Source organism: Bubalus bubalis, chromosome 23, assembly GCF_019923935.1.
Source record: "Bubalus bubalis isolate 160015118507 breed Murrah chromosome 23, NDDB_SH_1, whole genome shotgun sequence".
NCBI classification, from domain to species: Eukaryota; Metazoa; Chordata; class Mammalia; order Artiodactyla; family Bovidae; genus Bubalus; species Bubalus bubalis.
In genome coordinates, this window is record NC_059179.1 from 12,875,164 (window position 1) to 12,899,758 (window position 24,595).

General features: G+C 41.9%; 1 protein-coding gene across 1 annotated transcript; it reads right to left on the bottom strand.

The window, feature by feature from the left end:
• Positions 1–12,539: 12,539 nt before the first annotated feature.
• On the bottom strand, positions 12,540–21,969 carry ANKRD1 (ankyrin repeat domain 1). The gene is made up of 9 exons (XM_006052088.4): positions 21,814–21,969; positions 20,966–21,145; positions 19,934–20,071; positions 19,487–19,594; positions 17,939–18,037; positions 16,316–16,414; positions 16,110–16,208; positions 15,874–15,972; positions 12,540–13,382 (listed from the first exon to the last, which is right to left on the bottom strand). Exons 1-9 carry the CDS (start codon positions 21,838–21,840, stop codon positions 13,272–13,274), a joined length of 960 nt encoding a protein of 319 aa, XP_006052150.2. The 5' UTR covers positions 21,841–21,969; the 3' UTR covers positions 12,540–13,271.
• Between the last annotated feature and the right edge of the window lie 2,626 nt (positions 21,970–24,595).

Genomic DNA, 24,595 nt, shown 5'->3' on the forward strand with positions numbered 1-24,595 from the left:
TTGACTTTTTAGTTGATCTTTTGTTTTAAGCCTCTCTCATTATGTTCATGAAGTCCAAGTCCTTTCTAAGAGCAATTGCTATAAAATTTGTGGAGGAGAGGGAAAGTGCACATAAAATCACACTTGGCCTCTTCCTTTGCTGCTTCTTACCTCCATGATGTCCTTAAAATAGGATTCCTCTGAGTTGGAAGCCCCTGAAAACCTAATACTGATTTTTATAAAACTATAGTGAAAATCTCAAAGTACTAGACTCAACCAAATTTGTAATAATTTTTTTTAATAGTGGGATCATTATGTTAAATAGAAGTAGCCTTTTTTTACAAGTATGTGCATTTATGCTATATTGATACTAAGAAAATTGGAGAAAGCTTTACACCAAACTCAACCTGCGAATTTATTTTTGGGTGTGTTTTTTTTGCTTTTAAAAATGTTTTATTTATTCGTAAACATTTTTAAATTTTTGTACAGGTTTTAAAGGTTACTTTCCATTTACAGTTGTTAAAAAAATGCTGGCCATGCCCCGTGTTTACAGTGCACCCTGAGCCTGTCTGCCGCCTCCTCTAGTTTGTGCCTCCTGCTGTCCCCTCCGGTGTTGCCCCTGCTCCCTCGCCCCCCCCCACTGGTAACCCTCAGTTTGTTTTCCTTATCTGTGAGTCTACTTCTTTTATGTTATATTCTCTAGTTTGTTAAGGACTCATATTCTTTAACTCTGGGGTACAGGGCAATAATACTTTTAATTTGTGTCATTCATGCTGAAATATCTATTGTATTATTTTCTTTTTTTTTTAATTTTTTATTATAAATTTATTTATTTTAATTGGAGGCTAATTACTTTACAATATTGTATTGGTTTTGCCATACATCGACATGAATCCACCACAGGTGTACACGTGTTCCCCATCCTGAACCCCCCTCCCTCCTCCCTCCCCGTACCATCCCTCTGGGTCATCCCAGGGCACCAGCCCCAAGCATCCTGTATCATGCATCGAACCTGGACTGGCAATTCATTTCACATATGATATTATACGTGTTTCAGTGCCATTCTCCCAAATCGTCCCACCCTCGCCCTCTCCCACAGAGTCCAAAAGACTGTTCTATACATCTGTGTCTCTTTTGCTGTCTCGAGTACAGGGTTATTGTTACCATCTTTCTAAATTCCATATATATGCGTTAGTATACTGTATTGGTGTTTTTCTTTCTGGCTTACTTCACTCTGTATAATAGGCTCCAGTTTCATCCACCTCATTAGAACTGATTCAAATGTATTCTTTTTAATGGCTGAGTAATACTCCATTGTGTTTATGTACCACAGTTTCTTATCCATTCATCTGCTGATGGACATCTAGGTTGCTTCCATGTCCTGGCTATTATAAACAGTGCTGTGATGAATATTGGGGTACACGTGTCTCAATTCTGGTTTCCTCACTGTGTATGCCCAGCAGTGGGATTGCTGGGTCATATGGCAGTTCTGTTTCCAGTTTTTTAAGGAATCTCCACACTGTTCTCCATAGTGGCTATACTAGTTTGCATTCCCACCAACAGTGTAAGAGGGTTCCCTTTTCTCCACACCCTCTCCAGCATTTATTGCTTGTAGACTTTTGGATCACAGCCATTCTGACTGGTGTGAAATGGTACCTCATTGTGGTTTTGATTTGCATTTTTCTGATAATGAGTGATGTTGAGCATCTTTTCATATGTTTGTTAGCTATCTGTATGTCTTCTTTGGAGAAATGTCTGTTTAGTTTTTTGGCCCAGTTTTTTGATTGGGTCGTTTATTTTTCTGGAGTTGAACTGCAGGAGTTGCTTGTATATTTTTGAGATTAGTTGTTTTGTCAGTTGCTTCATTTGCTATTATTTTCTCCCATTCTGAAGGCTATCTTTTCACCTTGCTTAGAGTTTCCTTTGTTGTGCAGAAGCTTTTAATTTTAATTAGGTCCCATTTGTTTATTTTTGCTTTTATTTCCAGTATTCTGGGAGGTGGGTCATAGAGGTTCCTGCTGTGATGTATGTCGGAGAGTGTTTTGCCTATGTTCTCCTCTATGAGTTTTATAGTTTCTGGTCTTAGGTTTCGATCTTTAATCCATTTTGAGTTTATTTTTGTGTATTCACCTGTGAATTTAGATGCTTACATAAAATATTGGCAAAACCATGTATCCCATAACCAGGTGAGATTTATTCTAGAAATGTAAGTATGTTTCAGTTCTTTTCAGTGTACTATACTTTATCATATTAATAGGTCAAATTAGATAAATGAGAATCATCTTAATAGATGCAAGTAAGACATTAAATAAAATATGAAATGTACTCCTAATTTAAAAAATAATAAAAGCCCTTAATAAAATACAAGTATAGGAATACTTCACATATACACACGTTTGTTTCTATTTATATATTGTATTAAGCATCATGTTCTAAAATAAAGCATTTTTTACTCCCATCTGAACACAATATGATGGATTGGACTGCTGCATCCCCTAGAACAGATGGCCACTGCTGTTGAGCCCCAGAGCTGCCACTTCCCTGAGTACCAGCTTGCTTCTGCCTTCACCCTCCTGCATTCACCAAGGGCCGCTGCTGCTGCTGCTAAATCACTTCAGTTGTGGCCGACTCTGTGCGACCCCATAGACAGCAGCCCACCCAGGCTCCCCCGTCCCTGGGATTCTCCAGGCAAGAACACTGGAGTGGGGTGCCATTGCCTTCTCCAATACATGAAAGGGAAAAGTGAAAGTGAAGTCGCTCAGTCGTGTCTGACTCTTAGTGACCCCATGGACTGCAGCCTACCAGGCTCCTTCATCCATGGGATTTTCCAGGCAAGAGTACTGGAGTGGGGTGCCATTGCCTTCTCCGCACCAAGGGTTAGGTGTGTGTTTATTCACAAGTCTGTTTATGTCATTGCATTTATTTAGCATTATAAAATTATGTAAGTTAATTTAAAATTATGAAAACTGATGAACAAGGAGGAGCAAAGAAAAAAGGATTCCCAGGAAAATTAACGCTTTTGAAAAATTTTAAAAAGATAAGTCATTTAAAAGAACTGTCAAAATAGGTGTGAGCAAGACAGCTAGATTTGGAAGAGATCCAGTGGACATTTACCAGTCTTTTTTTTTTTTTTTCTTCTTCTTTTTTAAATTGATGTAACATTGTCAAGTTTTATGTGTATAACATTATAATTCAACTTATGTATACTATGCTGCTGCTGCTGCTAAGTCGCTTCAGTGGTGTCCGACTCTGTGCGACCACATAGACAGCAGCCCACCAGGCTCCCCTGTCCCTGGGATTCTCCAGGCAAGAACACTGGAGTGGGTTGCCATTTCCTTCTCCAATGCATGACAGTGAAAAGTGAAAGTGAAGTCGCTCAGTCATGTCCGACTCTTAGCGACCCCATGGACTGCAGCCCACCAGGCTCTTCCATCCATGGGATTTTCCAGGCAAGAGTACTGGAGTGGGGTGCCATTGCCTTCTCTGATGTATACTATATGTGCTACCAAAAGTTTCTACCCATCACCATACAGTTGACCCCTTACAATAATTCCACATAAGAATGAAATCACCTAGTATTTGTCTTTCTCAGTCTGACATAATTCCTTTAGCATCATATCCTCATCTGTGTTGTCACATGGCAAGATTTCTTCTTATTTTATGGCTAAGTAGTCTATTTTATATACACACACCCCACATCTTTATTCGTTCATTTGTTGATGACATCTAAGTTGTTTCCCTACCTTGGCTATGTAAACAGCACTGTAGTGAACATTGTAGTGCATATATCTTTACTAATTTATGCTTTCGTATTCTTTGGATAAATTCCCAGAAGTGTAATAGCTGGTTCATGGTAGTTCTCTTCTTAATTTTTTGAGGAATCTCCATAGTGCTTTCCTTATTTGCATTTCCACCAATAGTGTATGAGGGGTCCCTTTTCTCCACATCCTCTCTATAACATTTTGGTATTTCTTGCCTTTTTTATAATAGCCACATTTCCAATAGGCAGTCAGGCATGACATAGGTATTGGCATTATCTTTCTGCATGTTGTCTCCTCTGGCAAGGGAAACATGCAAAAGTAAAAGGCTGCACAGCAAAAGAAATCCACCAGCAAAATGAACAAAGACAGCTAACAAGGACCTACTGAATAGTACAGGGAACAATAATAAATATTTTGTAATAAACTATAAAGGAGAAGAATCTGAAAAAGTATCGTGTGTGTGTAAAAGTTTGTAAAAAAAAAAAATTTTGAGTGGAAAGATATTAAAATAATGTATCAGATGAGGGGTTAATAGCCAAAATATTTTTAAAAATTCATATCACTCATCAACAAAACACTAAACAACCCAATTAAAAAATGGGCAGAGGATCTGAATATAGACATTTTTCCAGAGATGTACAGATGGCCAATGATTGACACTTGGAGAGATGTTCAATATCACTTATTCAAATCAGAGCTAAATGAGATACCACTTTTCTTCTTTAAAGAAAACAGAACTCAAAAACGAAGATCTCCCGTCAATGGATCAGATCAGATCAGTCGCTCAGTCGTGTCCGACTCTGCAACCCCATGAATCACAGCACACCAGGCCTCCCTGTCCATCACCAACTCCCACAGTTCACTCAGACTCACGTCCATCGAGTCAGTGATGCCATCCAGCCATCTCATTCTCCATCATCCCCTTCGCCTCTTGCCCCCAATCCCTCCCAGCATCAGAGTCTTTTCCAGTGAGTCAACACTTCACATGAGGTGGCCAAAGGACTGGAGTTTCAGCTTCAGCCAGCATTCCTTCCAAAGAAATCCCAGGGCTGATCTTCAGAATGGACTGGTTGGATCTCCTTGCAGTCCAAGGGACTCTCAAGAGTCTTCTCCAACACCACAGTTCAAAGGCATCAATTCTTCGGCGCTCAGCCTTCTTCACAGTCCAACTCTCACATCCATACATGACCACAGGAAAAACCATAGCCTTGCCTAGACGGACCTTTGTTGGCAAAGTAATGTCTCTGCTTTTGAATATGCTGTCTAGGTTGGTCATAACTTTCCTTCCAAGGAGTAAGCGTCTTTTAATTTCATGGCTGCAGTCATCATCTGCAGTGATTTTGGAGCCCCCAAAAATAAAGTCTGACACTGTTTCCACGGTTTCCCCACCTATTTCCCATGAAGTGATGGGACCAGATGCCATGATCTTCATTTTCTGAATGTTGAGCTTTAAGCCAACTTTTTCACTCTCCTCTTTCACTTTGATCAAGAGGCTTTTTAGTTCCTCTTCACTTTCTGCCATAAGGGTGGTGTCATCTGCATATCTGAGGTTATTGATATTTCTCCCAGCAATCTTGATTCCAGCTTGTGCTTCTTCAGTCCAGCGTTTCTCATGATGTACTCTGCATGTAAGTTAAATAAGCAGGGTGGCAATATACAGGCTTGACGTACTCCTTTTCCTATTTGGACCCAGTCTGTTGTTCCATGTCCAGTTCTAACTGTTGCTTCCTGACCTGCATACAGACTCCTCAAGAGGCAGGTCAGGTGGTCTAGTATTCCCATCTCTTTCAGAATTTTCCACAGTTTATTGTGATCGACACAGTCAAATGCTTTGGCATAGTCAATAAAGCAGAAATAGATGTTTTTCTGGAACTCTTGCTTTTCCCATGATCCAGCGGATGTTGGCAATTTGATCTCTGGTTCCTCTGCCTTTTCTAAAACCAGCTTGAACATCAGGAAGTTCACGGTTCACATATTGCTGAAGCCTGGCTTGGAGAATTTTGAGCATTACTTTACTAGCATGTGAGATGAGTGCGATTGTGCGGTAGTTTGAGCATTCTTTGGCATTGCCTTTCTTTGGGATTGGAATGGAAACTGACCTTTACCAGTCCTGTGGCCACTGCTGAGTTTTCCAAATTTGCTGGCATATTGAGTGCAGCACTTTCACAGCATCATCTTTCAGGATTTGGGATAGCTCAACTGGAATTCCATCACCTCCGCTAGCTTTGTTCGTAGTGATGCTTTCTAAGGCCCACCTGACTTCACATTCCAGGATGTCTGGCTCTAGGTCAGTGATCACACCATTGTGATTATCTGGGTTGTAAAGATCTTTTTTATACAGTTCTTCTGTGTATTCTTGTCATCTCTTCTTAATATCTTCTGCTTCTGTTAAGTCCATACCATTTCTGTCCTTTATCGAGCTCATCTTTGCATGAAATGTTCCTTTGTTATCTCTGATTTTCTTGAAGAGATCTCTAGTCTTTCCCATTCTGTTGTTTTCCTCTATTTCTTTGCATTGATCGCTGAAGAAGGCTTTCTTATCTCTTCTTTGGAACTCTGCATTCAGATGTTTATATCTTTCCTTTTCTCCTTTGCTTTTCGCTTCTCTTCTTTTCGCAGCTATTTGTAAGGCCTCCCCAGACAGCCATTTTGCTTTTTTACATTTCTTTTCCATGGGGATGGTCTTGATCCCTGTCTCCTGTACAATGTCATGAACCTCATTCCATAGCTCATCAGGCAGGAATCCCTCAGAAGAAATGGAGTAGCCATCATGGTCAACAAAAGAGTCCGAAATGCAGTACTTGGATGCAATCTCAAAAATGACAGAATGATCTCTGTTCGTTTCCAAGGCAAATCGTTCAGTATCACAGTAATCCAAGTGTATGCCCCAACCAGTAACGCTGAAGAAGCTGAAGTTGAACGGTTCTATGAAGACCTACAAGACCTTTAGAACTAACACCCAAAAAAGATGTCCTCTTCATTATAAGGGACTGGAATGCAAAAGTAGGAAGTCAAGAAACACCTGGAGTAACAGGCAAATTTGGCCTTGGAATATGGAATGAAGCAGGGCAAAGACTAATAGAGTTTTGCCAAGAAAATGCAGTGGTCATAGCAAACACCCTCTTCCAACAACACAAGAGAAGACTCTATACATGGACATCACCAGATGGTCAACACCGAAATCAGATTGATTATATTCTTTGCAGCCAAAGATGGAGAAGCTCTATATAGTCAGCAAAAACAAGACCAGGAGCTGACTGTGGCTCAGACCATGAACTCCTTATTGCCAAATTCAGACTTAAATTGAAGGAAGTAGGGAAAACCACTAGACCATTCAGGTATGACCTAAATCAAATCCCATCAGTGGAACCATACTTCAAAGAATAGGCTTTGATGCGATGTGATGTGATGTGAAAGTCGCTCAGTTGTGTCTGACTCTTTTTGACCCCATGCACTATACAGTCCATGGAATTCTCTAGGCCAGAATACTGGAGTGGATAGCCTTTTCCTTCTCCAGGGCATCTTCCCAACCCAGGGGTTGAATCCAGGTCTCCCGCATTGCAGGCGGGTTCTTTACCAGCTGAGCCACCAGGGAAGCCCATGAGTGCACAAAAGCTTGCACATGAGTGTGCGTTTACATATTTTAACTTGGAATTTTTAAGGGGATGTGTGTTCAACTTATTTTTGGTGCACCTCCATAATCTATGTTTTCAACCGACTATATATTAGCCCCATCTGTGCCAGATATAATATCGAAGACTTTCATTGTTATATTGGAAAGGAAGTAAAGTTACAGCAAAATGTGAGTCTTGTTTGAAACATTTCAAGAAAAGCAACTGGATAAAGATAAGAAATGCAGGTGCTTCTTAGTTTACATACATCTGTTATCTATTTGCAGTTGTACCTGCTTTTTGTTTATGAATATGCACGTATCCTGTTCAAAATAGGGCATGATGGCTGGTCACCAGTGAACAGCAGCAGGCGGGGCTTTTTAAAGTTTGCCTTTGTTAGAACATGAACTGGTATAATTGTAACAAGATGACAATACCTTTATTTCAGCAAGGTGGTCAGTTATAAATATGAAAGCCAATAATTTTAATTAATATTTTATAACAGTAACTTGTTATAAAATACCATTTTAAAAGATGGTCCCAATCACAGACATGTTTCCCAGAAACGATGGAACTCATGAAGAAAACTCTTAGAGGATGTGGGAAATTAAAGCCTGGAGTACGTCAAGGGAGAGGTAGTCAAATTCTTCCCCAGTTTATGAATTTAACAAAATCCAAAACAATGTATACATTATTGTTTGTGTTTACTTTTTGCTTTTAGGCTTCATATTTTGAAAGAAAAAAATTGAGACCAGCTAGGGAATTTTGTAGAGAAACACTGGGAGGGACATGGGATGGTGATTATTACAGAGTACAACAGAAATCTAGTAACTAAAACAGTATAATTGGTACAGAAATCCATGTAGATGAATAAAAGAGCTGGGAGTCCAGAACACTCCAGTTACGAGAACTGACCAAATTGTTCAGTTAGTGGTGTTGGAACAACTGGTCACTTAGCAGGAGAGGCAGGACAGCATAGTACAGTAAAGCTGAAGACATGCTACCCAGACTGCTAGTACTTACTGCCCATGACTCTGGGCAAATGACATAACCACTCTGCATCACTTCTCTTCTCCCAGTGGTGGTATTGCAAAGGTTAAGTAGATTGAAATTTGTAGAAGGCTCAGAGCAGAACCGGAGAAGACAATGGCACCCCACTCCAGTACTCTTGCCTGGAAAATCCCATGGACAGAGGAGCCTGGTAGGCTGCAGTCCATGGGGTCACTAAGAGTTAGACACGACTGAGCGACTTCACTTTCACTTTTCACTTTCATGCCTTGGAGAAGGAAATGGCAACCCACTCCAGTGTTCTTGCCTGGAGAATCCAGGGATGGGGGAGCCTGGTGGGCTGCTGTCTATGGGGTCACACAGAATTGGATACGACTGAAGCGACTTAGCAGAGCAGAACCTGTCATATAGAATATTCCTACTACATATCAGCTGTAATTCTGTCATTTAGGGGGAAAAGTCCACTCCCTATCTCATACCCAGGACACATCATAAATTCAAGTGGATTAAAGAGTTATTTTTTAAAAATAAGATTGGATTGCAAAAGACCTAAACACAGTCACCAAAACCAGAACATAGAGAAGCTTAATCAGTTTGTCTCTATAAAAATGTAGTGTTAGAAAAGTACAAACAATTAGGAAGATACATTTGCAATGCATGTTCCAGCAAGGTTTAGCATTCTTGGCTTTTTTAAAGAGATTGCTTTTAAAAAACAAATATGCAGCGTGACAAATACTGCTAGTGTCCATCCAGATTCTTTTTACCAGGTGGTACCCCCTCCCCCACAGCTGCTGCAGATGTTAGGTATTAATTGTTTATCCTCACCCTCCCCCAGAGAGTGTCCAGGGCTGGTTGTCCCAGAAATGCTTGGGAAGGTTTATCCCCACCCCTGGAGGTTAGCGCGTGCTGGATGCCTGATGCAGGGCATTACAGCCTGGCCTTCTGGTCTCCATGGTGCAGTTTATGCTTCTGAGCTCCCCATGGGATGAGGTTTAGGGGAGACTTCTGAAATCACCTCCGTGCCTCTTCTCCTGCCCTATCCTGTTTCCCTCAGTCCCTTACAGAGCACTCTCAAGAAATCACACAAGAATCCTCATTTCAAGTGCCACTTCCAGGGAACCTGACTTAATAGACAATTGAGCAAAGAAGATTGACCCAAGAAAATGCTCAACAAGCCTGAAGATGCTGAACGTTTTTTTAGTAATTGGGAAAATCATCAAAAATACATCTTTCCATTGCTGATTGGGTTGAAACAATAAAAGATTATAAAATGAGTATTTTCTTGATTGTGGGGAAAGGCTAAGGGATAATTTGATACCAACCTTATAGATACTTCTGTCAATGCATTTCTTCAGAAATGGCTAGGTGTAAAGGATGGGTAAGGATAGTCATTGCAACAGTGTCTAAAATGGGAAAATGGAAACAACCTGGATGCCAGCAATGAGAGGACTAAATGATCCATTGTACATTGAAACAAGACTATCATTTATAAAAATGTCTAGAATAAGTTGTTCAATTGACAATAAAGTTATAAAGCTAAGTGTATGGTGCCCATACGTAATGTGCACAGAAATCAGTGCCATGAAATTAGGGTTATAGGGAATGTTTGTTTTCATTAGTCATTTCCATAATCGGCTTATTAATGAGCATGTGTTGCTTGTTCAAGGGGAGAAGACATTTTTTCATTTAGGAGGTAAAGGTAGCATGATAGATGTTACAACACGGAGAAAAAAAAGTACAGGAACACACGAGACTAAAAAGTCCCAAGTAAGGATCAAGGATGGCTTCCTGGAGGACGAACAGCTACCCCTAAAGGGAAGAATGAGGAGAAATTATGCAGTGGGGTGGGAAGAAGAGCCTTCCAGGGAGCTGGCACAGTATATGAGAACAAAAGCTGGTGCCTAGGTTTTTTTTAGAAACTGGAAATTCAGTTGAGTTGAAATTTACTGTTTAGCTAGGAAAGTAATGAGAAATGGATGAGAATGAAGAGTTAACAGCAGCCAGATTTCAAGAGAGTTTTCAAAAACATTACGGCATTTTTATTTCATCCTGAGGGCAGTGGGCAGTCAGTGAAAATTTTTGTAAAGAAGAATGACCAGATTTGCATTTTAGAAAAATCACCCTGGCTGCAACTTGAAGAACACACTGGAGGAAAGTTAAGCTGAGGCATTTCGTAACCAGGGAGATGACAGGTAGTCTGAACTAGGAGTGGCCCCTAGGACGAGAGGAAGTAGACAGATAACAGAGCCCCATAGGTAGTATTCTTGGTAAGCAGTCCTGTGGTTATTTGAAAGAGGGATGAGGCCAAGGGCAAGTTTACAACAACTTCCAAGACTCTCTACTGGCCAGTGGGAATTCCCTTCACGGATAAAGAACACAAGTGACAGACTGCGGGCAAAGAGCTGGCTCAGGTTGGAAGACAGCTTATAAATGTTGACCACCTGTGTGACAGAAACGAAGGTTGTTGCCTCAAGTGTTTATCTTCTCAAGTAGCAAAGGTCACTGAGTTGCCCTTGCTATAATGAAACTTACTCCGTTTCGATTCTCATGCCCCCTACTTCTGTAGTAGTGCAAATCTTTATATGCAGGAACACAAAAGTGTTTTAACCCCTTACTTCCTTCTCTCCTTACCTTCCAATTCTTGTGGGGAAGGGAACTCGAGGAAGACATAGAAAACTTGGCCACATAATAACACACCCAAGTTGTGCTGTGGGAGATGTCAGTGTAGCGAGGGAGATGCTGCCTGTGTAGTGGCTGCTTTGCTTAGAAAAAAAAAGGATCCTGAACCATAAGGATCTGATGGGTTAGAGCCAGCAGGATCCTCTAGGGAGGGCAGAGGGTGGCAGAAGGGTATTGAGAGGGAGGGATATAACAGAATGAAGCTCCTGAGGCCCCCAAGAGGTGGATGCTACAAATTGTTCAGAGACCAGATAGAAAAGGCATAGAAATATTTCACACCATCCTTATAACTCCATGATCGGCTAACTGAAGGATCTTCTGGTTATGGATTGTGCCTGCACGCCCTCAAAGTGTTGGCGACATAGCTGAGAGGTCATGAGTATTATACTATCTAAAGTGGGTTTTGGTAGGGGTACCAGCACAGATGTTTCACCCTGGCCTTCAAACATTTCTTCAAGTGACAAACTTCCCCCATAACCTTGCCCTTTTCTACATTCTCTCTGCTGCCTATAACTCCAGTTTATCCTTCAGACTCCTCTGGGAAGGTCCCCACCTCAAAGAAGTCTTTGTAGAAACTCCCTCCCCCGCCTCCCCATGGAATGATGGGCCTCCTCAGCTTAGACTCTCAGCATGCTGTGCTTGTTACTTCATTGTACTTATTAAGCAGATTGTTACCATGTATTTATTTCTGTGATCACTTCTTTAATACTCCTAGGAAGTCCTAAGAATAGGGGGCTTCCCAGGTGGCTTGATGGTAAAAATCCACTTGCTAACCCAGGAGATGAAGGTTCGATCCCTGGGTCAGGAAGATCCCTAGAGAAGGAAATGTAACCCACTCCAGTATTCTTGCCTGGGAAATCCCATGACAGGATCCTGGCAGGTTACAGTCCATGGGGTCACAAAGAGTTGGACACGACTTAGCGACCAACAATAATCCCAGGAAGGCAGGGCAGGGACAACCTGGTTTGCTCATCACAGGTCATAGCACCTGGCCAAGCATGTGACAAAATCACTCTCCTTGGAGGTCAACAATCATTGGCCAGGTGCATTTTTTCTTGGGCAGCTTTGACACTAGTAGCTGGTGTCCACAATAATTGTTAAACCTCAGATTAGTTAAACCCCAGTGGGAAGGTTTTAAGGAATCAATTGTAGTAATCATTTTGCCCACCAGAGGTCCCTTTCTTCCCATCACTGGGGCCAAAGAGCTTGAACTCCTGTGTATCTTCATAGTTTTCACAGCCATGCTGTTCATTGAAGACTGTGGTATACCATCACCTCTGCATCGCCCAGGGGCTTGTCGGTAATGCAGAATCTCACGCCCCTCCCCCCCCACGCCCACTGGAGGAATCAGAATCTGCATTTTAACAAGATTCTCAGGTGATCTTTGTAGACATGAAATACTGAGAAGTACATACAGTTCTACAGAACATTCATAATCTGAAAAGCTTGGAAGACAAAACCCCTATCTAAATGGCCTTTCCACCAGACTTAAAGAAGGAAAGAGGTTTAGAATCTGCTTTTATTATGAATATAAAATATACATACAACATAATACACATTTACACATTTACAATTTGCAGTTAGTTTCACTTTTTTGAGCACGTTTGGTTCTGCACGGCCCAGTGGCCCATGTTCCTTCCACTTACACTCAAGACATTCTCTTCACCTCGGTACATACTTGGTAAGAAATACCAGGCCCAGGCGTCAAATGGCCAGCTTTACTGTCTTCCCAGAATCACGTTCATTCTGTTTCCCCTTCTGCTGCTACAGGCTTTCCATGGCCTCAAACTTCAGCATTAAAAATGCAGGAGAAAAGAGGGCTGCAGTAATCCCCTTCGTCTTTCAAAATCACCTTGAAACATCTCACCTGAGCGAGGTGATACATCATAGGCATTGCTGGTTAACATAGTCTAAGAACTACCTACGGGGAGGCTCTGACGTGTCACATACAAACTAAGCTTGTTCACCAAATGAATGATCACAAAGGATCTGAGTATCGGTGGTATCGCAGTAAATAAATAAATAAGTTAACTGGAATAAATACAAATAAATAGAGTGAGTTTCACTAAGGAAAATGTCAATGCCTACGTCCCTGTGCTCCAAACCTCATTAGGTGCCACTTTACAACAGGTTGATAAACGGAAGCTGGATTTCTCTATGAGTCGCTCTTTGGGGCAACGCCTTCCATGTGCTGGTACAGAGCAGCCAATGGAATCGTTTGTCATCGCTTTTCTCAGAATGTTGCTATGCGAGACGCTTTGTAGCCGTTCTCTTTGAGGCTGTCAAATATTGCTTTGGTTCCATTCTGCCAGTGTAGCACCAGATCCATCGGAGTCTTCCCAGCCTAATCGAAACAGAGGAGGGAATTTGACTTCCAGGTTGAAGGCATCTCTAAGTTCTTCTCCTCTGTGTGTGTGTGTGTATTTGATGAGGTAATGGATAGGTGTATGCTACTGAGGTGTTTTATGTTTCCCACTATGATCTGCAGTTTATTTTCAAACCAGTCCTTTACTGTTTCTCACAGGAAGGCTTTTGGCATTTCAAATTAGCAGATCAGCAGTGTTTGGTTTTTTTGCCCCCCTGTGGGACTATCCCAGGTGTTGGTAAAAATCCCTAGTCCCTTGACACTACATAGCAAGCCTAAGCCAACTCACTGTGAAATTCAAAAGATGCCTCTGTACTTATACAGTATACTGCAGAATGGGCATGGAGAGGTAGCAGTATCCACCTGGTCAAAAACCAGTTCCTATCAGTTTGGAAAATGATTCCTGACTGATAAAAACTGGTGGGATATGAGCTGCTGCAACACCTTGGCTTAATTACACAGGTACGGCTCCAGGGAGTAGATTTTTCACAGCTGCTCAGAAGTTACGCTGGGCTCTCCCAGGAAATTTATTTTTCTTGGAGATGATATCAATGATTTTTGAGACCAAGTTTTCTTTACTTTATGTCTCAAGATATTTACAAAAATTAAAATTATGTCACCTCTCAATTCTTGCCTCTCAATTTGAGAAGTCCTAAAATTTTCCATCACTATTCAGAAGTCTCTCTTTATCTCAGAGATTGCAAACTGGCAGCTTTGAGATGCAAATAAGTCTAGAGACCTGTTTTGGCCCAAACAGAGCTTAGATTTTTAAAAAACGGGAATTAATTGGCAACAGTTGGAAATTAAGAGATTTCCCAATTGAATCTGTGATCTCTCTGAAAAAAACTGGAAGGCTTGGCAGCATGATATCCATGGTTTCATGGAGCAAGAAGGGGCTGGATTAGGGAAGGACTACTACCTTATGTGCACAGAGCCTGCAGCCACCATAAAGTCATTTATGTGATCTGCCTGGGCCCTAGGCAGATTTGAGTTAACGTCCCTGCAACCTTAATTTTGGACCTTCTCACCCTGTAGCATGTGCCCTGGGGAACACTTAGCAGCAGATGTGAAGACAGTTTGGGACAATGAAACAATAATGATACAGTAATGTATTGTTTACAACCCCCTTCAAGATGGTGTCCAGTAACTTATCCTTTTTTGGAAATATCCATCCATTGGGTCAATGACATTTATAGTTCTAGAACCTTTATGCTGGGGTCTTACTGAAAATACAGAGCTCTAAGGCCTATTTGTATATTTAGGGCTATTTTTCCATGAATTCCTTAAACTCCTTTGTATTGAAATTTATCTCATAATTCCCTGGTGACTTACACAGTCTCTCCAAATCTATATGCTTTTGATCTCTGCCTGAAAAAAAAAATTATATTTTCTGCAGCTTTAGGGGTTTTGTTGAATCTACTCTTTCTGATGGTTTAAATTATTTGATAAGATCAATCCCATATCAAGGATGAGGGGACCCTACTGTTAACACTTTCCCAACCCAAGCAGTCTCTACCTGCATTTATTTTGTTCCTGTCACCAAGACAGTTTTATTTTCTTTTTTGGAATGATGAAGTATTCCTCTCAGTCTTATAGTAACACAGTAAGAGGAGGAAATGATTCACAGTAAAAGATGACTGGGTTTTTTTTTTCCCCTTTCTTTGTAAAGTGATTCTCCAAAAGCCTCTTTCAAATTACTTCTTCAGTACTTTACACTCATTCCTCCCAGTGGTATTTTTAAAGCTTGTATTAGATGATGCTTGACTAGGAATTGGGACCATGAGGAAAATCTGGTTACATTCCCTGGCTTACAGATGAAGCTAAATTAACATGTACTTGTAAAAGGGATTTATACAAGCATTTTCTGGGCCTAAATATAAGAAACTATTTTGAGGGATGTGCAACTAAACCAAAGAGGAGAATGAATAGAAATTAGCTCAAAAATAAAGGCAAATGCATGGCTACCTCTGTAAGAAAGTGGTAGCATTCATGCTGTTTTAAGAGGGGAAGGGCTATTCACAATTACTCGGATTCAGTGTTGAATCATTTGAATTCCTTGACCCTTGGCTGCACTGACCACTGTGGAATTTTCAAGAGCTTCAGGAATGGTGGGTGTCTTTATTCCTGACTATTCCAGCCTAACTCAGCCAGGGATGGCCAAGGCAGACACTGCTTGTGTCTGTGAAGGTGGGTGGTTTGACCATCTTTTATTTTCAATACCAAACTCTAAAAGAATTCCTAAATGCTGTGTTAGGCATTGAGGGCATAGGAGGCACTATGGCTTCCCCATCTCTGACTAGGTGACCTGGGTCCTTGCCAAGGTCAGCAATATCCTTATGGGAAGGAACGGGGCATTTAAATCATCAAAAGACCCCCGAATGCTACCGTTGTAAGGCTATTTTCAAGTATGTGAGCCATACTTCTGTTCGTTAGAAAGCCAGCAAACAAGGCCCCTTGCCTGAGTACTTACACAGTTCTTGACGTTGAGGTCGGCGCCATATGTAATCAGGAGTCGGATCATCTTGTACCGATTCAGTCTCACAGCATCATGCAAGGGAGTATCTCCTTCCTAGAGAGCAGAGTGAACAGGCTAAAGGAGGGCCTGAGGCCAGGAAGTGGGTCCCGAAAGGGTGCCCAGCAGGGGTAGTGATCCCAAATAAATGAGTGAAGGTTTTAGGAGGCCACACTCTGCCGGCCTCTACTCACCCGGTCTTTGGCGTTGAGGTCTGCCTCGCAGGCGATGAGATGCTCCGCGCACTCGTAGTGGCCAGTCCTCACCGCGACATGCAGCGCGGTGCTGAGCAACTACGAAATGGAAGAGCCCGTTGGGTCCCTGGGCGTGAGGACAAAGGCTGTCCCAGACCCCAACGCATGTGTGAAGGGGAGGAGGGGAACGGGAGTAGGAGAAATACCTTATCCCGCGCACTGATTTTGGCGCCTTTGTTCAGCAACAGTTTTAAGACATCCAGGCTTCCTCCGCGGCTTGCCCAGTGGATTGCTGTGGATTCAAGCTGTAAGAGGGAGGTGAAAGGACATGACTCAGTGGAAGAAGAACCTGGTCAGAGGAATTAGTTCTTGGTTTCTAAAACCTAGGAATACCAGGTTTGCTAGGGCATCTGTGATGGCACTGGGCTGTCCTGGTCTAGGTTGCCAGTTCTAACTATTGTAGTTCAAATCTCTTGCCAAATGTTTTGGCAAAAATGTGCGAACGTGTGTGCTCTCCTGTGTATGTATCTGTGTGCATGTTTGCATCATTAGGAGGTTCTCAAGAAACCTAATCTTTTTAAGAGAGGATAAGAACTAAAATGTACTGAGAATTTCGTGGTGCCCACATGGTGCCACATACTTCAGACTCATGGTTGCTCCCAGCAACATTGTGAAGTGGGCGTTCCTGTGCTCATTTTGCAAATGAGAAAAAGGAAGCTCCAAACTATTCAAATTTTTTGCCCGAGGAAACACAGCTAGTAAGTGGCAGAAGAGTTATTATTCCAACCCACAGCGTGCCTGGAACGTTTAACCACTTTTGCCAGATTAAAGTTCTAGACAAATGTACAGATTTTAAAATTCTGGCAGAAAAGTAGTCCCTTCCAAAAGATATTCATCTGTATCTGACGCCTCTTCCTGTGTCCCTGTTGGCTTTTCCTCGTCTCTTCCTGGTTCTCTGCTTCCATTCGTGCTGGCACACCCATCTACCTCCACCGGCCTCATTTGTAGTTACTGCACTTAATCAAACTAGAAAGTTTGGTCTATCCCTGCCCCTCCAAATATCATGCTCATGAATTTTTGTGTCTTTCCACGCAAACTTTATATTTTGTTTCTTTACTTGTTTTTCTGTGTGTGTATCTTCTGGGTTCAGTTTTAGCCAAATCCTTTGGACTTTTCCAGTCCCTTTTCCACTCTGCTTAAAAAGTCAAATTGAGCTGTATTTAAATAAATAAAGCATTTTTTTTCCCCAGCTCAATCTTCATTTCATAGGATATGCTATCTACTGGTCTGCATAGAAATCACAGTGGTTGAATTACTGATATCTGAATAGCAGCTACTTCCCATAGATGCGATTCATTTTGTGTGCAGTCTAGCCCCAAATCTCCCTGACGGCAATCAGCATCTATCAAATAAGGTGTTCAGCTAGAGAATTCTGAGATGTTGCTGGCAGCCAAGGGTCAGGAGCAGGTGGCTACGTATGATGGAAGGATGGGGATGCTGAAAGGCAAGTGTTGACTGTATTACTTCTCAGTAAGGCTACTGACTTGATAACGACCCAAGTCTTTGATGAGGATATTGAATTCTGTCCAACAGCTCTCACTTCCTTCTTTTCCCTGAAATACTCGTCTCCTTTTCAGTATGTATGGAAAATACTTTCCACATGACCTAGTCCCATCTCCCAACTTCCCTTTGTATGGAGAAATAAGCTTCTGCCTAGTTCTCTCAGATCAATCTTCAATACAATTGGCCCCATTTTTCATGGTAGGTTTTCTCAAGCTTCACATAGTCTACTTACTTTGGCTCATTTCCAAACAAAGAGATATATTTACCATATCACGGAATTCAATCTGGGCTCCAGCTTCTATTAACTTCTCCACAATTGCCAAATGTCCTTCCAAGCATGCTCTGTGAAGAGCTGTCCGTTTATACTGTCAGAATAGAGATTTTAAAAAGAGTGAGAGAGAGCAATGCATATAAAAATGAGTATAAATCCTTTCTAAGAAATAGAAAGCTGGGGATTCTGATGACCTAGCTGATAGAAACTTGAGTTCTTTTTTATGAGTTAGAAATGTCAAATTTACTAAAATTATCGACTGGAACAATTATTCTGCAACTGAGATTTGCGTTTCCTGCAATACATGTTTCTAAGTGATTAGAGGTCCCAAGTGCTGACACTTCCCTTTCTTGTGTTTTGTGCCCTCATGATTTCTGTAGTACCTGCCATGCAGTTCAGCCATTTCCTTCCTTTGGGACTGCTGTTAGGTTGAATATCAAAAAGTATTCATTTTTAAGATAATGGAAGACATTTTTCTTTCAGCTTCAGAAATGATTCCCCATTCCAGTTCATAGGGGAAAGGAGTGAAAAAAGGGTTAGTGATGTCTGATAAATTGACTTCAAATAATGGATTAATGGGCTTCCCAGGTGGCTTCCCTGGTGGCTCAGAGGGTAAAGAATCCGCCTGCAATGCAAGAGACCCCAGGCTTGATCTCTGGGCCGAGATGATCTGCTGGAGAAGGGAATGGAAACCCACTCCAGTATTCTTGTCTGGAGAATGCCATGGACAGAGGAACTGGTGGGCTACAGTCCATGGGGTCACAAAGAGTCAGACACAACTGAGCAACTAACACTTTCACTTTAGGTCGCTCAGTAGTAAAGAATCTGCCTGCCAATGCAGGAAACACAGGAGGCAGCAGATACCATCTCTGCGTCAGGAAGGTTCCCTGGAGAAGAAAATGGCAAACCCACTCCAGTATTCTTGCCTGAAAAATCCCATGAACAGAGGAGCCTGGCAGACTGCAGTCCGTGCAGTCGCAGAGTCAGAGACTACTGAGTTCACATGCAAATGGATTAATAGGCTATTTGTGCTGGAACACTATTAGGCATTATTTCACTCCGATGCCCTCTCTTTTTAGATAAGGAAACTGAGGTCTAGAAAATGCAGATTGGCTGCCAAGAATCAAATAAGCAAGTACTGATAGAACTGACATTTGAACTCTGGGCTAGAGATTCCCTGTGTAGAGCTGATATATTTGGGTCCAGTCAAAGCTAATGCTAACAATATATTTCCCCAGTCATGAGTGGTTGGTCCTGCCATACTAAAAGTCTATCCCAAAGATCTCAAAATTAAAGGCAAACTGAAAAAGCAGTGGGAAGAAAATGAGAGTGCAAAAAAATAATGCAATCCATAGCACTGATCCAGCATTTTCTTTTTCTGGCCCACTGCACTCCCCTGTCATGCCACTGGCATATGTGGCAACAGCTGGGGTGACGGTTTCAGGTGGATTGATTTCTGGCACCAGACTAGCAAGGCTGCAGTAAAGCATAAGAAACACAAAATTAACAAGCTGGATTTTGCAGTGCTTTGTATAAGCCTTACCTCATCACAGACATCTGGATTGTTCTTGTCTGACAAGAATTTTTCTATTACTGGCAGTTTATTCTCCAGGGCAGCTTTCAGAAATGTAGGCACATCCACAGGTTCTGTCTAAAGTTTAAAAAAAAACAGTGTGAGAGTTACCACGGGCTTTCCAACATTCAGTCAAACCCTCCACAGATAGTTATTTCCTTGTAGCCTAATGCCGAGGGTTTCCCTGGTGGCTCAAACAATAAAGAATCTGCCTGCTGTACAAGAGGCCCAGGTTCAATATCTGGGTTGGGAAGATTTCCCTGAAGAAGGAAATGGTAACCCACTCCAGTATTCTTGCCCAGAGAACTCCATGGACAAAGGAGCCTGACAGGCTACAGTCCATGGGGTTGCAGAGTCAGACATGACTGAGCGACTAACTCCCACCCCCACAACATAAGGAAACCCAGCAGTGCTTACCACGATTTCAGCTTCAGGTTCCTTCACAACTGGAATTTTTGTTTTCCTGTATTTTTTCCTTTTCTTCAGTTGAATGATTATTTCAAGATCTTCTAAATTTTCCAGTTTTGATCTTTGTTCTAGTTTTTTCTTCTTGAGCTAAAAAAGAAATGCATGTTTCAAAATATGGTGAGTTCTACTGACAAGCATTCTGGTTGTGTCAAAACAAAATCTGCAAGGTCTGAGCTCAGTATGTGAACAGTTTGAGCAAAAAGATAAAAAAAAAATATTTATAATAAATCTTTGACTTGGATTTAGTGACTTCTTATTCAAGTATTTAGGGGTCAAATTTTTCAGCTAATTGCCTTTATCTTCACTTCCCTTGCTTGTAGCGCCAGCTTCTTGCTGAAGATAGAATCTAGTTTCTAAGTGATGATTTTGTAATTATTTCCATAAACAGACCCCAGATTTCTGTAGAATTTTTTTTATCATGCTCATGAATTTTTTTAATTGAAAAGACTTTACTAATAAGTTTCAAACTCTTAAAATTTCAATGCCAGTGTCTTTTAGGTGGCTCACTGAGCAGCGCTCATGAAACAGACTGGGGACTACATCTGCGGTTAGTAAGTAATGAAAATTCACCCAGCAACACATTTTCTCAACACAAAAAGTTGCCACAGTCAAACAATGATCCATGAACCACAAACCACATTACTGAGGGAAAAAAAGGCTCCCTTCCTTGGGATTAATTAAACTATATAAGACATCAGAAATTCACTGGACACTTTTCTCTTTCCAAGTCTTTCAGTCAAAACACAGTCATAGACCATTCAGTGATTGATTCGGAATCCAGAGGTCATAGTCTTGCCAAAGAATTATTTTCTACAACCTGTTCCATAGAAGTTGCTTCTTTGTAAGTTAGAAATTGATAAAGAAATACCTTTGGAATGGTTGCATTTCTTTGGTTTCTCTCTCTTCTCCTTGCTATCTGGCACCTTTGTCCTCTACGCCATCCCCAACCTCCCACTAGTGAACCTCCCAGAAGGCCCTTACCTCTGCCTCTCGCTGTTTCTCAGTATTCCACTGTTGCTCCCCCAGGCTGACAAAGTGGACCGGAAGTGTTTTCAGGTCTTCTTGCTTCTCTAAAGTGACAGCAGCTTCATATTCTCCATCTCTGAAGTCCTCAGGAAGGAACTCCCCAGCATCCCCACTGCCATTCTTCTTCCCTGTAACCTACAAGGGAAGAAGGTGGCAGGGTCAGAATAACAGAGTCCATCCTGGGGTCCTTCTCCATAAAGGATGCTGCAGGAGGTCCCGGGGCCCTTCCTCCCTGCTGACAGTGGCTTCAGAGCAATGCACTCTCAGAGCTCAGGCCGTGATGCGCTGCCCAGTGTTCCAGGAATACCTTCAGATACTTGTTCTCTTCTATTGGTTAAATCAAGGTTTAGGTTAGGTTGATGTGTTTAAATCTGGTTTTAATCCACTTAATCGCATTTCTCCTAAGAAAATCCCAACCTCTTCCCCCCATCCCCACCGATGATTTTAAAATTCTTTCATTTTCAGTACTTTTGATGATCCCTTGCCTTCCTGTGGTTTCCAGATATATATTGTTGCAATAGAACTTCTCCCCTAAGGCATTTTGATTACTGTACATGATTCCACACTTTAGTGATAAAACCAAAGGAGAAGATAATAAATAGGGAATATGTAGAGAATTCATTACTGCCAGCTCCTTTTTTTCTAATTTTGCTTATTCCATCACATAAATCAACCATTTTCCACATATGACATTTTTCAGAATACCTGTGCCTTATGCCTGAAAGAAAAGAGCATTTCAATTTTCAAGTAAAAGTCAAGGCTGCACCATTTTTCACTGCATAAAAATAATGTGCTTTACATACCAGCTCTTCTACCTTCAGAACCATCATGTTGACCCGAAGTTCGTCAGTCTGTTCTCCTCCTGAGGAATGAACCCTTGAGTTGCCCTGGGGAGCCCATCTGCTCCAGTGAGCTTATATAGCTAGAGCTGGGTGAGATAATCTTCCAACCTGGGAACCCAAGTAACACCCCTGCCCCCCCTCCCTCCTGGGGCCAACTCAGAGGCAGGTGAATTTTTCATTTCAGACTCAGTGTCTGGGAAGCAGGGGAGGGAGGGGATGACAAGTAACCCCACTGAATATGTGAATCAGGAAGAAATGTGAGAGGGCCATTCCTTTGGCAGTGACCACACCGCTCAGCAATGCAAGTCATCCTATTTATCGGGGAGCCAGAGGACAGCTGTCTGTTGACATTGCACCACACCGCTGCTCCTTTTCCTTCTTTGTCAGCTTTCATATGACTAACCCTATCAAGAAAATGTAAATGCCCTGCGTATCACAGCGCCAGTAATATCTTTCTGATAACCAGACTTATCAACACGTCACTTGGGGGAAGTGTTGCTTTAGGACATCCTATTCCCATGGCTAAACAGCCCGAGAGGAAAGGACCCAGGTCCTAATGGCCCTTGTCTATATCTGTTTGGAATCCTCTGGAGTGATGTCGAGGGCTAAAAAGGCCCCATGACAGGCCACCTTACCATCATTATAAGAAATTGAAAGCATTCAGTAATACACTTTTATTTTACGGTGTCACAGGCCATAATTAGCACATGACATGCTTACTGTCTTCTAAAACAGCATACTTACTGGAACACTTTTTATTCAAAAAAGTTTCAAAATGTCCTGAGATAGATTATATGAGGCCTTGATCATATCAGTATGACCTTGATCAGGTCATTGAGCCACAGTTCTCAGATGCTGTGGAGAAAAGACACCTGCCGGAGCTGGTGAAAACAGCAGGTCCCTGGGCCCCACTCTGGGGCGTTCTGTGTCAATTTATGGCTGAGTCCTAGGAGTCTGTGTTTTTCAAAGCACTCGGGTAATTCTGATGAAGGTTTGAGACAGGTTGCCAGAGGAACAAAGAGCTTTGTTTGGGTTGGAGTGAAAAAAGACCTCTGATCCTGGTTTCTTATCTCTGAAGTGTTAAATTATGTAAAAATGTTTACTGTCTCTTTATGGTCCAAGGAGAAACTAGAATTACTATCTCCAAAGCCATTTTAAAATGTTTTTTTTTTTATTTTTTTTTCAGTAAAAGAAAGGAGGGGAGAGTGAGAGAAAGAGAGTGTGAATGGAGAAGTGTGTTCATTAGATGTTCTGTTGACCTTCTGTGTCCATCACTCCCTCAAACGTACCCCACTCAGCACACATGGCTGCCAATCTCTCTTTCCTCTGATCAGCCTGGGGGTGGTTTTGCTGAAATTTTCAGAATGACACATTGACACCCTCCACCTGTCCCCCAACCAAAGTGCTGACAAAGAGGGATCCTCCCAATTACCCGGGTATCTGTTCTAGTCTCTTAATGTTCTATCCTAAAGGGAGTTTTACTAAAACGAAATTTCCCGGTGTTTTCTTTGAGGTGGAGACAGCTATGACCATTTTCACTGGTTTCTTTAAATAAGAAGCAGCCATTAAACTTTTCCTACCATTTCTTATCTTAGTCTCTTTGTTCCAGGCCTGACCCAAACTGCGGGGAGCCTTAGGAGATCTCCTTGAGGGAAGGATCACCGGTTGTTGAAGCATCTTGGATATTGAATCCCAGAGCTGGTAATGCCCTCAAAGTTCAAGCAAGGCCAGTGCTTTCATTCTACAGAGAGGGCATGGAGGCACAGAATCGTGACAAGTCACTGGCTACAGACACACAGCTGGTTGCTGGATGCTAGGTTGAAGAGTTTGGGTTCCATCCATCAGAAGCAGAGAATCATTGAGGCCAGAGCACATTTTCAGAGTAGTTCAGTCCTAGACCCACTCAGGGCCCAACCAAGACCTATTAAAAGGTCCTTCCATGTTCAGGACACCTCAAAAAAAAAAAAAGCAAGTGAAAGTGGGTGGGATGGTACACCAAGCCTATTTCTTCCTCTGGTCATTTAATTATCCCCTCAAACCTGGCTGGTTTTACGCAGGAGAGTCCAATAGGTCCAAAGAAAACTGCAGAGGATGACACTTGAGGAAGGCTTGATGGGATGGGCAGAACTTAGAGAAAGGAGCCTGCCGGCCAGATCCCTGGGTATCATCAGGTGAGTAAATTCTACCTGCCTCTCCACTCGCCGCTTCCGGTGTTGATCCCACTGGTTATCGTAAAACATGAGAAGATTTTGCTTTTCAAAAGAGCTTCTAGATACACATAGCCCCCTAACAATGGATCAGATGAAACTGTATTTTCAAATCATTCCTATTCATCAAAATTGAGAACCAAACTTCACAACTGGAGGAGAGTTTTCTGTTACTTGCTTTTAAGGAGCTTCCTTTCCATAAAAGTTCCCCTAGTGGAGTAAGTTCTGAAATTTGTACATTTGACTTGATCACAACCTCAAACTAAGCATAACCTTTCCTTATCAAGACAAATTAAGACAAATTGGTTCTAGAATGATTTAGCAACCCAGTGTCAACCAGAATGAGCAGGGAAATGGTCCCTGAGATTGGCCAGAGTCATCTGAAGAGCCTTTTCTCCTTCCTCTCAAGATTTGTGCATTTCAATGCAACCAGAAATATAATCCTATTTACAGGTAAGGAAAGCGAGGGGCAGAGAAGTGGAGTCTAAAGCGTTTATTATTGTCACCCAGGGTGTGAGAGACATGCCCCAGCACCA